The following is a 15,278-nucleotide window of genomic DNA, read 5'->3' as shown; positions in this document are numbered from 1 at the left end:
AAGAATGTAGAGACAGGATGAGGGGGAATGGCTTTAAACTGAAAGAGGGCAGGTTTAGATCAGATATGAGGAAGAAATTCTTTACTGTGAGGGTGGTGAGGTTACCCAGAGAAGTTGTGGATGTCCCATCCCTGAAAGTGATGAAGACCGGATTGGATGGGGCTTGGAGCAACCTGACCTAGTAGAAGGTGTTCCTGCCTGTGGCAGAGGGGTTGGAACTGATGATCTTTAAGGTCCTTTCTAACCCAAACCATTCTATGATTCAATGATTCTGTATGATTTGGCATTATTACTTGAGTAAATTAATAATTACTGAAGGGAGTTTCCAAAGGCAGAAGAATAAGCTGTGCAGCTCCTCCCAAGCCCCTCTGAGGTAGTGCAGGGAGCAACTGGGTGAGTGGTGCTCATGAGATTTGCTCAGTTCTGTTTCATTTGCCCAATATCAAAGGCACCCAGTATATACTGTATCCTGAAAACTTGCTTGGCAAAGAGTGCCAGCAGCTGCACTAGGGCAGGACTCAGCAGAAGGAAGCCCATTAAATGACTTGCTGATGACCTTTGATTTGAGTACCAATATTTAGAAAGCAAATGTTTAAACCCATGCCATTAAGAAGGGAAGCACACCTTTGCCATGGGCAACTCAGGCAAGGGGTGCTGCTGAGGCAGTCCTGGGCAGTGCAGGGGAAGAAGGCAAACAGCCCTCTTCCCCTCCCCTTCCTCTCCCAGCAGAGCAGCCCCCCCTGCTCATCATGCCCACACCAGGGAAGGGGCAGATATTTAGACCCCAGCAAGGCAGGTGGCTGCTGCACCAAGTGGGAGTGGGAGTTTTAGAGCTGTTTCAAGCCCAAAGGCAAAATAACTTTGGACATCCCTCCTGCCCACATTGCCTGAGACTCTGTACAAGTGGAGACTGTGCAACGAGAAGAACACCTTCCAATCCAGCTGCCTGCTGTGACCAGAGCTCAGTTGGCCCTGTGGGACTGGCCCCAGCTGCTGGTGTTCTACCTGGCTGGTACCCATATACATGGGACTTCATGAAATCAATTGAGGTTGGTCAGGTGCAGCAATAGGCCAAGAGAGTATTTTTCCCTCAGAGTGGTGCAGAATTAGCTCTGCTGGTCAGTTTATAATTGGGTACTTGCACTTAACAGTATTCTTTCTGTTGGATTTTTATAGTTTTGTCTCTTCTTTTTTAAACATGAAAAATAATCAGTCTTAAAATAAAATAATTTTTAAAAAAATACCCTGGAAAGTGATCTATAAAAAGAGAAAATCCTTGCCAGGGGGATGCCACAGCAGCGAGCCCAAGCCACAGCAAGCCCAGTTGAAGGCTTCCCTTTTCCGCAGCTACTCAGAGGTTAACCAGGGTCTGTAAGCAAACAGCTTAAAGAAGGAGCCCGGCTTAGTGCCTGGTGTCTTGGGCTGTCCCAGAGACTACCACCCTAATGCCCTTCCAGCAGCCCCTCCCTCCCAAAGGTGATGCTGGGCAAACAGAGCCAGCCCTCGCCCTCTCCCCACGCAGCAAGGAGCCTTCTGCGGGGACGGACTGGACCCGAGCTGGGGCTCAGGGACATCGCAGAAGAGGGTGTTTCTCTTCAGACGGGCGCAGAGCCATGTATATATAAACCCTGGAGCAGCAGCCCGGGAAGATTGTTTAGCACAACCACACCTCGGCTCACTTGGCAGCACGGCGAGGCGCTGCCGGGAGTGCCGGCGGCTGAACCCCGAAGTACACGAGCGTGGAAGTGATCTGCCCATGGGCTCCCGCTGGCTGCTCATACTGATGCTGCTTCAGGCAGGTGAGTACCACCTCTCGGTCCCTCTGCCTTGCCATGCCTCCCCCCCGTCTGGGGACAGCCTCTCCCCTTGCCGTCAGCTTTGCCTTTTTCACAGCAGGCACCTCGGTGTGATTTGGCCAAGTGAGGAAAAAAAAAGTGTCACTGGACAATTTTGAACTTTACAGTGAGGGGCTGTGTAAGTGACCTGCCTGCCCACCTCACTTCCCAGCCCCAGCTATGGTTTGCATAGCTGGGGCTGTATGACACAAGCCATTTTCTTTTTTAATAGTTTTCTGCTACAGAGTTTTTAGTGTCCGTGTTTCATAAAAATACCTTCTTTTTATACCAGTAACTATGGAGTAAGCAGTTTTCAATTCATCTGAATTTAAAATCATTTTTAAGAAGTCTGTTTATAAAAGCCATAAATGACATAAAGCCCCTACACACGGAGACAACAGTAAACTGGCAGGTCTGAGGTTATACCTGCAGTAGAGTTTCAAAATAAAAAGCAAAACTCTGCTTTAATCTAAAGGCTGCCAGTGTAAGAAGGACATAGAAAGTGTAAGTTGTCAGATCCACCTTTGCTCACCTCTCTGCAGGTATGTTCCTAGCCAAGGTGCTCCATTGCTCCATTAGTACTATAACTAATGATTGGACATGCTCCTAGTGGGAGATGTGGCTAGATGCAGGCTACTGTGGAGATTCAGACTTTTTCAAGGCTTTCCTAGCTGTGTTGGCTTGGCTGCCCAGCATAGAAAAAGCAGTTTCAGTTCTTGGTCAAGTTATTAGCCGTGCACCTGAATATTAAAATGTACTTTCTGGGGATGACCTCTCAGCTGCAGCAACCCGCTGCTGGCTCAAAATCCAGGCAGCTTTCAAAGAACAGGAACATCAGAGGCTGCCTGGATGCCTCTTGCAGAACATGCAGCCCTAAGCACACTAATTGAGTTTTTTGGACTCAATTTCCTTGGGGGCTTTCACTCTACTTCATGAGCAGGTCTGCACTGTAATTACAGTTCCTTGATCCTCAGAGATATCCCCAAAAGAAGAATGGCCTTTCTTCTGGGGGAGGTACAGTTACCTTACATCATTTTCAGCCAGTGGCCAACAGACCAAGTCCAGCAGTCCTGGCTTAAAAGGCCAGTGAAAGATAGCCATAAAAAATTCAATCTGCTCGTCAGGAAGCCAGAGTGCCTACAAAGAAGTTTTTGTCTCCATTGGAACATTTTCAGGGTCTGCAAACTGCAACAGGTTAAAAAAGCATGATTTAGTTCCCCGAATCCAAAGCAGCTTACTGCTTGTGATTTCCCCTGAGGTGCCTGAGAGCTTGAGCCCCCTTCTAACTCTGAAGCCCTGCTGTTTAGACAAGGAAAATAAGTGGTCTTTTTAGTTTTGAATAACAGCCATATAATGTGTTTTTAGTACCTGAACACTCAAGTAGTGTTTAGGTGAGCAGCGCTGTTACTTTTTCAGGAATGTGCATTTAATCCCCGAGGAATGCCCCAGGAAGCAGAGGGAGGCTCTGCTGAAGCCCCATGCCGTGCCGGGGACAGCCCGAGATGCGATCACCGGGGTGAAAATGGTGGAGGACAGGGATGAAAATAGTGGAGGACAGTGCCAGTTCCTGCTGGGGGCTTGGGCTGTGGAGAGGGAACAAAGCCCTGCTTTGTCCTTCATGAGGAGAGACCCTCGTTGTCCTCACTGGCACTTGGATTGGGCTCGGAGGGCGAGCTAGCCCAGAAGATGCGGGGAGAGGCCCAAGCTAGGGGATTAGAGGCTAGGTTTTAAAAGGAAAGCAACTGTTTTAATAATAGTATTGAGTCCTTGGGTGGTTTAGGGGATTAATTAGTCCATGTTTGCACAACACTTTGAAGAGGTCAAGCGTGCTGCAATAACCAGGGGCAGGTGGCAAAGCAACTTCAGTGTCAAGTTCCCAGCTCCCAGGCATCACTTCCCTCTCCATCCAAGCGTGCCCCAAAGTCCCCTTGTTTCTTTTTGGAGTGGTTGTGCATGGGTAGGATGAGCACATGGGTTAGGCTGTTGGTCTGAGGGGTTTGATGCTAATGGTGAGTAGCTTTGCAATTCAGGACAGAGTAGAGCAAAGTGCACTTGGTCCTTCACAGTAAGCCCAGGCATAAAATTCTCTTATTTGTCACTATTGTTAGCATGATAAGCATCAGCATTTGCAGCTGAGCATCACAGTGGTTTGAGTATTAGGGGCAGGGTGCTCTTGGTTTCCATAACAGTACTGCAGAGTCTGTGGTTTCCAAAAAAGTTGCAGATTAACATGTGAAATCACAACACCAAAAAGTTGTAACTCAGAAATCTCCAGACTGGCTTGGGTGGTAATTCAGACACTTCATCTGACATAGAGTTCCTTTCTTTTTTTTTTTTCCCCCAAATTAATGTGGCCAACCTGTTATGACTTGAGTGGAACTTAATAACGGAAGTGGATGCAAGTGTTGCCAGCACTTCCAAAGTCTCGAAAGAAAGGTGATATATACATAGCTCTTGGCTAATGTAGGCACTCTGTGTATGTATCTATAGTACATACTCTTGACAAAGTATGTACTGTACAGGCTCAGGGACTTGTAGCTATCCCTTAATGCAAACTAATAGTACTGTCAGCTTTTTGCCACCTGGAGAATGGGTTAAAACATCCTGGACAGCAGATAACGTAAGAAATTTTGGGCAACACAGAAATCTCATTTTTTTCCAGACAGCCCAGGTTAGGTCTGGTTGCGTGGCTGTACTCTGCTGCTTCATGTCCCACTTGGGACCACAGCATAGCTGGAAAACTTTCCCAGGTTTGGAAGCTCTGGAGTGCAGTGAAGCCTAGCTGGCTCTGCATGGTGCCAGCACAGGCCCTGCAAAGCTTAGCAGCTTGAGCTTTGTGATGTGCAGAACCAGGCATGCTGTTCCTGGGTGCAATAGAGTTGCAATCACAGACTAATCGACTGGAAATAATAGTAAATCTTGCTTGAATTGAGCTCCCTTAGAAGAAGTACCCTGCTTGGGTATTTCTGCATCCACCTCTTGGTCATCCCAGACCTCAGGCAAAGCCTCCTGCAGAGTCTCCCTTACCAGCTGAATGTCATGGCTAATTAGATTGTTAGGGCTGCAACCAACTAACCAGTCAAAACCAAAACCATTTCCCTTTAAGGACTGTAGGAAAATCAGTGACAGGTGAGTTTAATTCCTCTGTGTAGCCATGTCCTGTCTTTGCAGTTTGGGAAGGTACTCTGGGAAAATCGCATTCACTGCACACTCGAGGAATCATTGAATTGGCTGGAGCTATATCATGTGGCACGGGACGGTCTCCCTTGGCATATATTGGCTATGGATGCTACTGTGGACTGGGAGGACGAGGCTGGCCTAAAGATAAAACAGACTGGTAAGAAAAACATCATCTATGTGTCCAGAAGCAGTGGCCTCCCCACCCTTCCCTGTTTGTACTACTGTGACTCCATGGACTCATTTCCTGCCTTGTGGAGAGGGAACTTAGTATATATGAACAGTACTGGGGATTCGTGGGTAAGGACCCACATATCACTTGGGATTTGAATGAGGGTTTAGCCTCCTTTTGGATGAGACCAAAGCTCTTGGGACCTTGTGCTATGTGGGGTAGAAGGCAAAGGGGAAACCAGGATATAATTTCCTGAAATAGCTGAATATGTATTCATAGAGAGCAAACTCTGCCTGACAAAAAGAGAGTGATCCAAGGTATTTGGAGGATTATTTAACCCAGGTCCTTAAAATGTCAGCAATGGGAATATCACTGTTTATTCTCTTGAAAAAATCCAGATTCTTGCAAGGAGGAATCAATCAAACCTGTTGCCTTCATTGCCTGTTAGTTCACACTGAATCAGGGAAAAACAACAAGGGGAAGCATGGTGTTATTTCCCCTTTTCTTCATTAGTGAGGGGAGATGATGTGCTTGTTATTCCCAAGACTACAAGCAATGTGTCTAGGAAATGTTGTAATCAGGTTTCTTTCGTGTACTTTGTGATTAGCATACATGTAAAGCTTGAGCACAGTGGACTCTCGTGTGCTCTGAACCTGTTATTTGCAATCTCATCCAGTTTGAAATACCAAAGGCAGAGCACACAAGTCTGTCTTTGCCTAGTCAACACACCAGGCCTTACTGATAAGCAAGCCCTGCTTTTAGCAGCGGTGAAGGCAGTCTGCAGCTCACTGGAAAGGAAACTGAGCTTTCCAGAATACCCTGCTGCTGGAGACATTTCACATTGCTATAAAATTTTGCTGAATTGCCAGGTAAGAAAAAGGGAGAGAAAAAAAAGGAAGAAAAGATGTCAAGGTTAAAGACCAGCTCCTCTGTGGGCATGAAAAAGAAGTTGTCCCTTAAAACTAATGGAGCTGCCTTCATTAACGCAGTGAGATGTTATTCTCCCAAAGCCATCTCATCATGCCCCCTTTTTTTATCTGTGAAGTATTTCTATGAACAGTCACTATGGGGCTCACAAATGATGAGTAACTACCTACAAAGGGTCATAGCTTTCAGGTGTATAGGCTTCTTTTAACTTTCAGTAATATCTCTTGATCTGCTTATCACCATCTACAGCAGTGGATGTGAGGTGTCTAATTATTTCTGTTACCCTTTACCAGTTCTCATAATAAAGCCTTTAAAGTAAAACATGACTTCACTAATTTGGAGTACTGCTTTTATTTTGAAGGGCTGAGCAGAGGGACCTAAAAGCTGTTTTCCATAGAGGCTGAGTGACCTCCAAGTTTATGTGACTCCAGGAGATGCAAATAGTCAGCACTCCTAAAAAACAGAGAGTAAAATATGGCCACATATTCAGCAGCCAGTGTTTCTGCTGTTGTTTGAATCCCATTGGATATGGATTTTATCCTAAAAGCAGAAAATGAGACTTTGCAACTGGAAATGCCTCAAAATACCAGATAGTTTGTAAAAGGGAAGCTTGATCCTTTAAGTACAGTCATTATTATTCCTTAGCTGCAATGTTTGGCTGCAATAGAAAAACTGGGAGGTTTTATTTAGCTGGGAAGAACCAGCAATGCCCCACTAGATTTAGCCCTAAAATATCCTATTTTCTGTTTGTTAGAGAAATATTGATTTCTGTTACAGAGAATGCTGCAAAGATCAGTGTGGTTGAGTACTCCATGCCTGTGAAAGTGACCACTTACTTTCCATATTTGCCATTCTAAAAAAGAAGGAAGCAGAGTGGCAAAAACTACTGGCCATGAATGACAAACACTGTCTGAAATTACCCACTCTCTTGACATTCTAGGTTTGTTACCGAGACCCTTACAAAAGGAGTAATTTTCTTGTAACTCAGTCAATCTGTCTAGACAGGGCTAGAATGCTTCTAAGCACCTCTCTTTTATTTGAAAAGAAAAAAGCCACTAAGTGAGCAATCCTTTTACAAGGTTTATTCCACACACTGACTTTGATGTGGTGTTGTCAGTAATTACCTTTTCCCTTTTGTTCCACTCTTACAGTCTCACCACTTCAAGACATAATGGCATCTCTTCCACATCGTAAATAGATTTTTTTTTTCTCTCCTTCTCCTTTCTGGTTCCCTGGGTTGCTGCAGCACCTATTTTGTAAAGCAAGACCTAGAGGGTGCTCATTGTTTCCCTGAAAACACCAATGCCATGAGAGGCAGGGTGGCATATATGACTCATCTAAGTCATAGGATCATTAGGGTTGAAAAAGATTTCTAAGATCATTGAGTCCAACCTTTAAGTCCTGGAAAACGCATAGGAAGGAGAACGATTTCTCCTCTGTTGCAAAGTTAAAGCAAAAGAAAAAGCCACACAGCAATGATGGGGCTGTTAACATGACAAATACAATGTGACAAATTCTTAATTTACTGGCCTTTGCTCCACAGCAGGGGTCTGGCCGGCTGATCCCTGGGGACCAGCCGGAGCTGTCCGTAGCCATTAGGGCTGTCTAGCCCAGAGGTGATGAACAGGTTGTTTACTATCTAGATGACACAGTTGTATTTGTTCTCCATACCTGTTGACCAGTGCTCTGCCATGATGTTGGCTGGCTCTGTTTGTGTTGGTGTTAGCAGGTTATTAAAAGCTTAACAGCACTCTGACCCAGGTGCAGCAAAGGGCATTTCCAGACAGGAGGGGACTATCTAAAGGTGGCAAAGGACAGCAAAAGGCTTCCTCAGTCTTTGCTCCCTGGCATCTCATCACATCTGAAACAGATGTTTGTAAAATATGAGCCAAAGTCTTCTCACTTTGAGTTGGTGTAAGCTACATGTCACCCTGCTGCAGCTATGGGTGTCATCAGGAGGAACTCCTGTAAGGGGAAACAGAACTGTGTCCCAAACCCTGTGGTCCTGCAGAATTTATGCAATTCTCCCTGATTTTGCCAAGCCAGATAAGGAGCAGTGAGTTCTCACAGCTAACTCGCTCACCGCTCTAGTGCTTATTTGCTTGTCCTTACCTGATTCACAGGCCATCTTTTTACTCCAGCAATATCTGTTCTCTCTTCTCCTACCTCTTTTTGTGTTTGTACCCTCTGGCTATCCATGAAGAACAGTTTCTTTCCCTTGGCATAGGCTCTTAACACCTTCCTTTGCCCATCTACCTTCATGTTGTTCTTCCTCCCTACGTACCTCCATCCCTGACACCAACTTTCCCAATTTGCCTCTTGGTTTACTCCCCAGACCTCACAAACCCTGTGATTTCTACAGCTGGCACTCTGCCTCAGCTCAGCCTGATTGTGGCTCTCCACCATGGCCTCCTGTGCACTGTGTCCCATATATGAGACACCGATGGATGATGGGCCTGCTCTGCTCTCTGTCATCCCCCTGAGGATGGATTAGGCTTTGCTGAAGCTTCAGGTCTTAGCCAGGATGCCCTGGGCTACAGCAAATCCTCCAGATGACACATACCCCAGTTGTAGCTCAGTGCCTTAGTCCATCTCTGCCATATTTTATGACACATTGCATATGGACTCAAATGTTGGAGAAAGCCGAGACTTTCACACTTTCCACAAGGCTGCAAATTCTTCTCTCCTTTAGCCTTTCATGTCTGACCTCTTCAGGACAAGCCTAGGAGGCAAGTGTTACCAGACCAACAAAGGTCTGACCCACAGCCTGCTACTCTTGTCATGTCCAACGGAACTGGTTCCATAGGCTGGGTAAGGTCTTCTCAATTATAGCAATTGCTGCAACTCCTCATGGGAAAACTTCTAGATATGTATGTCCCATAGGGCTTAGTCCCTTTCCAAAGTCCTTTGAGGAGCTGGCATGGAAGATACTAGTCTGCTACAATTAACTTACATTTCTAGGTTTCACAATGCAGTGAGCAGTCTGGTTGTAATCTTCACACAGCTTTCATCTTCGGTGGTAGAGAAAAAAGGCATTTAGCTTGCAGACTCATCTGTGGGATGAAATTGCTACTTTTAACCACTAAATTGGGACCTCAGTCAGTAGGGAAAGCAGACTGAACTAAATACAGCCTCCATATAATCACAGGGGTTACATGAAGGCTGAATTTGATCTGTTGTCTCTTTCACCTGATTCACCTGATCTGGTTCCAGGGATTTTATTAGAATTTGCATCAGTGGTGAATTTTCTTTGCACTTCAAAAATTGGTGGTTTTTTTGTTTGGTTGGTTGGTTCGTTTGGTTTGGTTTGTTTTTTTCTCCTGGGCTTTATCACCTCACAGAGCCCACCACCCCTCATATCCATAAATGAATTCCTAAAAGGGCAAAATCCTCCTGCAGCAGAGGGTAATGAAGTTCCTGATGCTCCTAAGCTCTCGAATAAGGTACTGGCAGCTCCCAACACATCCTTAGAGAAGCCCTATTTCTTGAACAAGAAATCCTTATCCTTCTCGCAGTGTTTTTCCACTTTTCCACAGGGACAGAATGATGGATCCCAGACTTCTATTGACTTTTCAGGTACATTGGCTTCAGGTCTTGAAGATAATCAAGATCTTCAACTGTGTTTGGTAATCTACAAGCAGCCAGCACAGCCATGCTCCCTTTTGGTCAGCTCATCAACCTCTTGAACTGATTCACATTCACAACTCCAGAACTTCTCTAAAAGCTGTCCACTCATCATTTACCCCTAAACCCAGCCTGTCTCAATTCCTCCTGCTTAGTAGAGTAGTTTCTCTGTAGAGTCAGAGCAATTGTGCAGGGATGGCTTCTGGAAATACAGATCATTCCCATCTGCCTTCAGCCTCTGACTTAGCATCTTTGTTGAAACAACCTTTGTTATTCAGCAGAGAACCTCTTTAAGTGCTGAATCTTTTCTCAGTTTATTTTGAGTCCCTAAACTACCAGAATAAAATTCAAGTGGGGTCAAGTTTTATATAAATTCTGAAGTAATTGACAGTGAGAGTTATCTCACTTCCTAGTCTGTAGGACAGATGTCATCAGCTGAGCTACTCACCCTCATCCCCCTCTATGGTCAGCAAAATGCAATTGCACTTTCAAATACAATGGTTTTCACCTATGTTAGGTCTCTGAAGCATGAAAATGTGCACTGTGCCCCAGATATGCATAGAGAGAGCATTTAAGGATCTGAAGTTAACTGATACAAATTTAACCATTGAGACTGATGAACTTGTAGCCAGCCCTCAGAAAATGGATGGGCCAAAGAGCATGTGACAGGTCCAGGTGAACTGAAGAGATGAAGCTTCTTGGTGATATTAAGGAAGGCAAAAAACTTCCTTTCAGTGACATTACCATGTCTTGACCATATGTGCCTTTTTGAGGGCAGAAGCTCAAAGGAAGAAGCACAGTGGTGATGGGAGCAAATATGGCATTAATGAGCTCCTGAGAGATGTGAACCTTCACACAGATGTCGGGATACTTGGTTCATCTGTCAGCAGATGATTTACCGACAGCCAGGGGCAAACGGTGCTGTCATGAGCTGTGTGTGAGCTGAGCCGTCCTGGAGTATATGCAAACATGCAGGATGCAGGAGGACACCCAGACTCTACCTTTTATTCTCTCCCAGGTGCTGCCACATGCACGACTGCTGCTACGACAAGGCAGAGAAGGCAGGCTGCAGCCCCAAGGTGCAGCGCTACCGGTGGGCGTGTGAGCAGAACACCGTGCAGTGTGGTAAGGAAATGTTTGCTCCTGTCGGGTGTGTTTCTCTCCCTCTGCAGGCACTAGGCTGACCAAAGAGCTTTGTGGGCCCCAGAGGCAGGTCTGTATATGCTGAGCTGCTCTCAAAGCTGCTTTAGGAAACGTCTATTCTCTACCAAGATCTGTGCCCATCCCTGGATTGATAGGCTTGCCAAGAGTCCCCAGCTAGAGCTGGGAGGAAAGCTGGAGCCCCAGCACCACCCATTCCAGGTAACCTGAGTGGTCCCCAGGCTGAAGAGTGAGAGTTGGGGCGTCCACAAGCCATCTCATTTTGGCAGGGGTGCAGATGCCTCTCTGTAGACCTTCTACTCACTGGCATTAAGCATTGCCTGCTCCTTACTGACCTCTTTCCACAGCTGTGCAATGATCTACAGGGGTGCTCTTCCCATTGCAGTTTTGGCCCTCCCTCCAATAGGACTGTTCACTTTTTTACTTACCCTTATGTGCTGCTAGAGAAGAGCCATGCTGTTTTGCATGGCTGCAAGACAGGTTAAACAGGGTGCCAGCCTGCATCTCTGCCTCATGTGGGGCTCCAGCCTAAAATCCCCAGGTTCCAGCAGGGATTTTGAAGCTTGTAGAATCAAATGCTCTTCAGTGCTGCAGGCATACAACGAGTGTAGGCTGTGCTGAGCTCTACAGCTGGTACCCAGTCAAGAAGGTTTGAATTACACAATCACAGCCCGTCAGTGTCTTGCAGAGTTTGTTTTGACATGCACCAGATGACTTGAGTCTTAGTATTTGTCACTTCTAAGTCTTCGAGAAGTCCCTAGTGGTAAAATCCATTGTAGCACACTTTGAAAGTTTGAAAAGAAACACGAGAGTAAAACTTGTCCCCATAATCATCAAAGCTACTTGCTCAAACATTAAAAGATAACTTATCAGAAGACCATATTCTATTGGTGCAATCCTCAGCCTCGCCAGCAGCTGAAAACATGCCAGGAGGTATGGGATGGGGCACAGCACATCTGCAGTTGCTCTTTTCCAAGTGCCAGAACAACCTATTAAATACAAAGTGCTGGCTAAGGAATGTACCACTTTAATGTATAACTGCTCTTCCTTCTGCTTACCCACGTTTCCATAACTGACTGATATCCTCTGCAAGTCATCTTTAAATGAAAAAAAAAAAAAAATCCTGTTTCTTTTTGCCGTGAGGGAACAAGTTGTGAATTTGAGATGTATCACTGAGTCCATGAGACATGTGCAGAGTCTGTCCCATAGGAGTGCAGTGGGCTGCAGTTGCTCTGACTTGGCTAACAAACATTAGTTAAACAAATGCCATTAATTCCCTAACTGACATCCCCGCAAGACCTGAGATGCATCCATGAGGGCTTGTTCTCCACAAGCACTCAGCAAGTTTCACTTCCCCTGATATACCCCATGGGGACGAACAATAGGAATGTGTTCTGAAGGCATATTTCCTACCCCAAGCTACAGCACAGCAGGTGTTACTGGGGTGCAAAGGTGTAATGTCTGATCCCATTCAAACAAAAGGGATGAAGAATTAAATTTCCAGGCATGCTTGCTGGGCCCAGGGTAATGATGTCCAGAAGCTTTAGAAGCAGAATTGTTTGCACTGTCATTCCAGTGCAATAGGAATTAAATGCCTGTTGCCTGACACTGTAACATAAACACAGACATTTTCATGTAAATTAAATAGAAACTCATTTTACCTGGGATTTCTCCTCCTTTTGCTACCGTTCAGTGGTTTTATTTGTGATATGAAAATAATTGGCAAAACCATATTCTTCAGTCCATATATGCCATAATCTGTAGGCAAATTGCATTCAATAAATATCTGAAATATAGGAAAGGCTGTAAGTTGTGGAGGCTGGTCAAAAAAAATCATTCTGCTCTAACAGAAATGCTGTGAAGCCAGGCTTTTGTACTCACATTAGATAGACAGTGGCTAGCACAGCATAGGAAGAACTAAAGGAGCAGAGGGGCAAGATTGGTATACCACACAAGAAAGGTAGCTAAAAAAAGTGGCCTTAGTGCTAAAGAACTAGTTGGTAGGATCCTTGAAACACTTTTTACCAGTAAATGTGTGATTGTTCAGACCAACTTAGGAAACACAGGCTTTATTTATTTATCAGATACAGGGTTGATCCAGCAAAGTCCAGTGTAATCTGCAACAATTCCTGTACTCATTGCAGTTGGTTTTGGAGTGAAACTTTGCATGACATTATATATTGAACTTTGCATACTGGAGGTTTTGTCGGTGTTAGATAATCCACGGTAGCAGCCTCAAAGAAACAAGGCACTTTGCTTTGAAATTATATTAACCCAATGGCTGCATTTGAGCCACCTAGAGGTGGGATGGGGTTCATTAACCCCAAATCAGTCATTTGCAATGTAGCCATCTAAGCTGGTGGCTTTGATGTTCCTTATGGTCCTTACTTAGTCATCTAGTCATGACTAAGTTGCATTCTCTATAGTTCCATGTATGGCTTTGATCAGCTTTGTTAGCTGCTGGCTCATAAAATTCAGGTACCTGGCCCTGTTGCAGAGTTCCTTGGCTCCTCTGCCATGGTCAGAGAGAGATGTAACATTAACTAATGGAACATGAGTGAAGAATGCCCACTGGGTGCTTCTATGCCCTCAGGTTTCTGCCTATGGGAGGCTCCTCCTTTCAAAGCAGCATTTTTTTCCTTTTGAAATCAGTCTGTTTTGCAGAAAGAAGAATTAGAAGGGAAATTTACTGACTGAGGAAAGGTAGAATATTTTTAGTTCAGGCTAAGATAAAATAATTTTCTTCTTTAGCTCTGACTGCTGAATTAAGCCCCCATTGATCACAGAGCTCTAGAAGCGGGGAGTGCTCTGTACTGGGCAAATTTTTATAAGCACTGCCAATTTACATTTAGTTGCTACTTTGTGATGTTCTTGGTCTGTTGACAGAGAGAGGACAGGGGAGGGTCAGATCCACTCACAACATGACATGTTGGGCCTGCTGCCACAGCCTCTGATCCCTAAGAGTTGCTTTTTCAGGGAATTGTTCCTCCTAAAACTGTTTCTTGCCTTCAACTGATATAGAATCTCTCATCCTCTGCTCACATTTTCTTTTGCAGGTAACCTGACAGACCAGTGTGAAAAAATGGTGTGCCTGTGTGACCAAGAAGCAGCCAAGTGTTGGGGAGCAGCCCCATACAACCCACACTTCATCCTCTGGCCAGATTTTTTATGTGGACGGACTCATCCCACCTGCCATGTCAGAAATGGGGGGCCAGAATAGTCTTTTTAGGACCTTTCTTCTAACCCTTTGAATACAAAGGTGCTGCAATAAAATTCTTCCTCCTTTACCAGAGCTAACAATGGTGTGAGAGAATTTCTATCAGGCCAGGGTTTATGGGGAGGAGAGACAGACCAGGCAGGCGCAGTGGTGGAGTTGCCCTCTATGTGAGGCAACACATGGAATGTATCGAGCTCTGTCTTGGGGTGGACAACGAGCAAGTTGAGAGCTTATGGGTTGGGGTAAAGGGGCAGACTAGTAAGGGTGACATCATTGTGGGTGTTTGCTCCTGGTCAGGAGGAAGAAGTGGATGAGGCCTTCTACAGGGAGCTTGAAGCAGCCTCAGTCACAGACCCTGGTTCTGGTGGGGGACTTTAACTACCCTGACATCTGCTGGAGAAGCAACAGGTGACAAAAATAAGTAAGAGACTGGAACATCTCTCTTATGAGGACAGGCTGAGAGAGTTGGGCCTGTTTAGCATCGAGAAGGTATGACTGAGAGGGGACCTCATCAATGTCTATAAGTATCTGGAGGGAGGGTGTCCAGAGGATGGAGCCAGGCTCTTCTCGGTGGTGCCAAGCAATAGAACAAGAGGCAGTGGGCAGAAACTGATGCACAGGAGTTTCCACTCAAATATAAGGAAGAATTTCTGTACTGTGCAGGTGACCCTTCACTGGAACAGGTTGCCCAGAGAGGTTGTGGAGTTTCCCTCAGTGGAGATATTCGAGACCTGTCTGAACACAATCCTGTACAATGTGCTCTGGGATAACTCTGCTTGAGCAGGGAAGTTGGACCAGGTGACCCACTGTGGTCCCTTCCAACCTGACCCATTCTGTGATTCTGTGACAGGGTAAAATATATGCTGAATTAAGGACAAGATCCTGGTCTGATCGTGTCCTTTGCAGAAACAGAGGGTTTGGCCTGCAGTGCAGTGGGAACATATTACCTGTCACCAAATGGCTTTCTTTTTTTTTTTTTTAAATCACAGAATCATAGGGTAGTTTGAGTTGAAAGGGGCCTTTAAAGATCATGTAGTTTCAATCTCCCTGCAATGAGCAGGGACATCTTTAGTCAGATCAGGTTGCTCCAAGCCCAGCTGTCTTATCCCTCATGCGCCTGCCTCCCAGCACTAGGGACACTTCTGAGCTGTGTTGCAAGGATCAG

At 45.4% G+C, this 15,278-nt stretch overlaps 1 protein-coding gene across 1 annotated transcript; it reads left to right on the top strand.

The window, feature by feature from the left end:
- Nucleotides 1-1,749: 1,749 nt before the first annotated feature.
- On the top strand, nt 1,750-14,187 carry LOC113991357 (phospholipase A2-like). Its single transcript, XM_027727625.2, has 4 exons — nt 1,750-1,799; nt 5,007-5,172; nt 10,754-10,860; nt 13,953-14,187. Exons 1-4 carry the CDS (start codon nt 1,757-1,759, stop codon nt 14,114-14,116), a joined length of 480 nt encoding a protein of 159 aa, XP_027583426.1. The 5' UTR covers nt 1,750-1,756; the 3' UTR covers nt 14,117-14,187.
- Nucleotides 14,188-15,278: the final 1,091 nt, after the last annotated feature.

The sequence above is a fragment of the Pipra filicauda genome, unplaced genomic scaffold, assembly GCF_003945595.2.
Source record: "Pipra filicauda isolate LSUMZ 115617 unplaced genomic scaffold, ASM394559v2 scaffold64_size3178608_pilon, whole genome shotgun sequence".
Taxonomy (NCBI): Eukaryota; Metazoa; Chordata; class Aves; order Passeriformes; family Pipridae; genus Pipra; species Pipra filicauda.
Note: the sequence above shows the minus strand (reverse complement) of the source record. Positions and strands in the feature narration are given on the sequence as shown.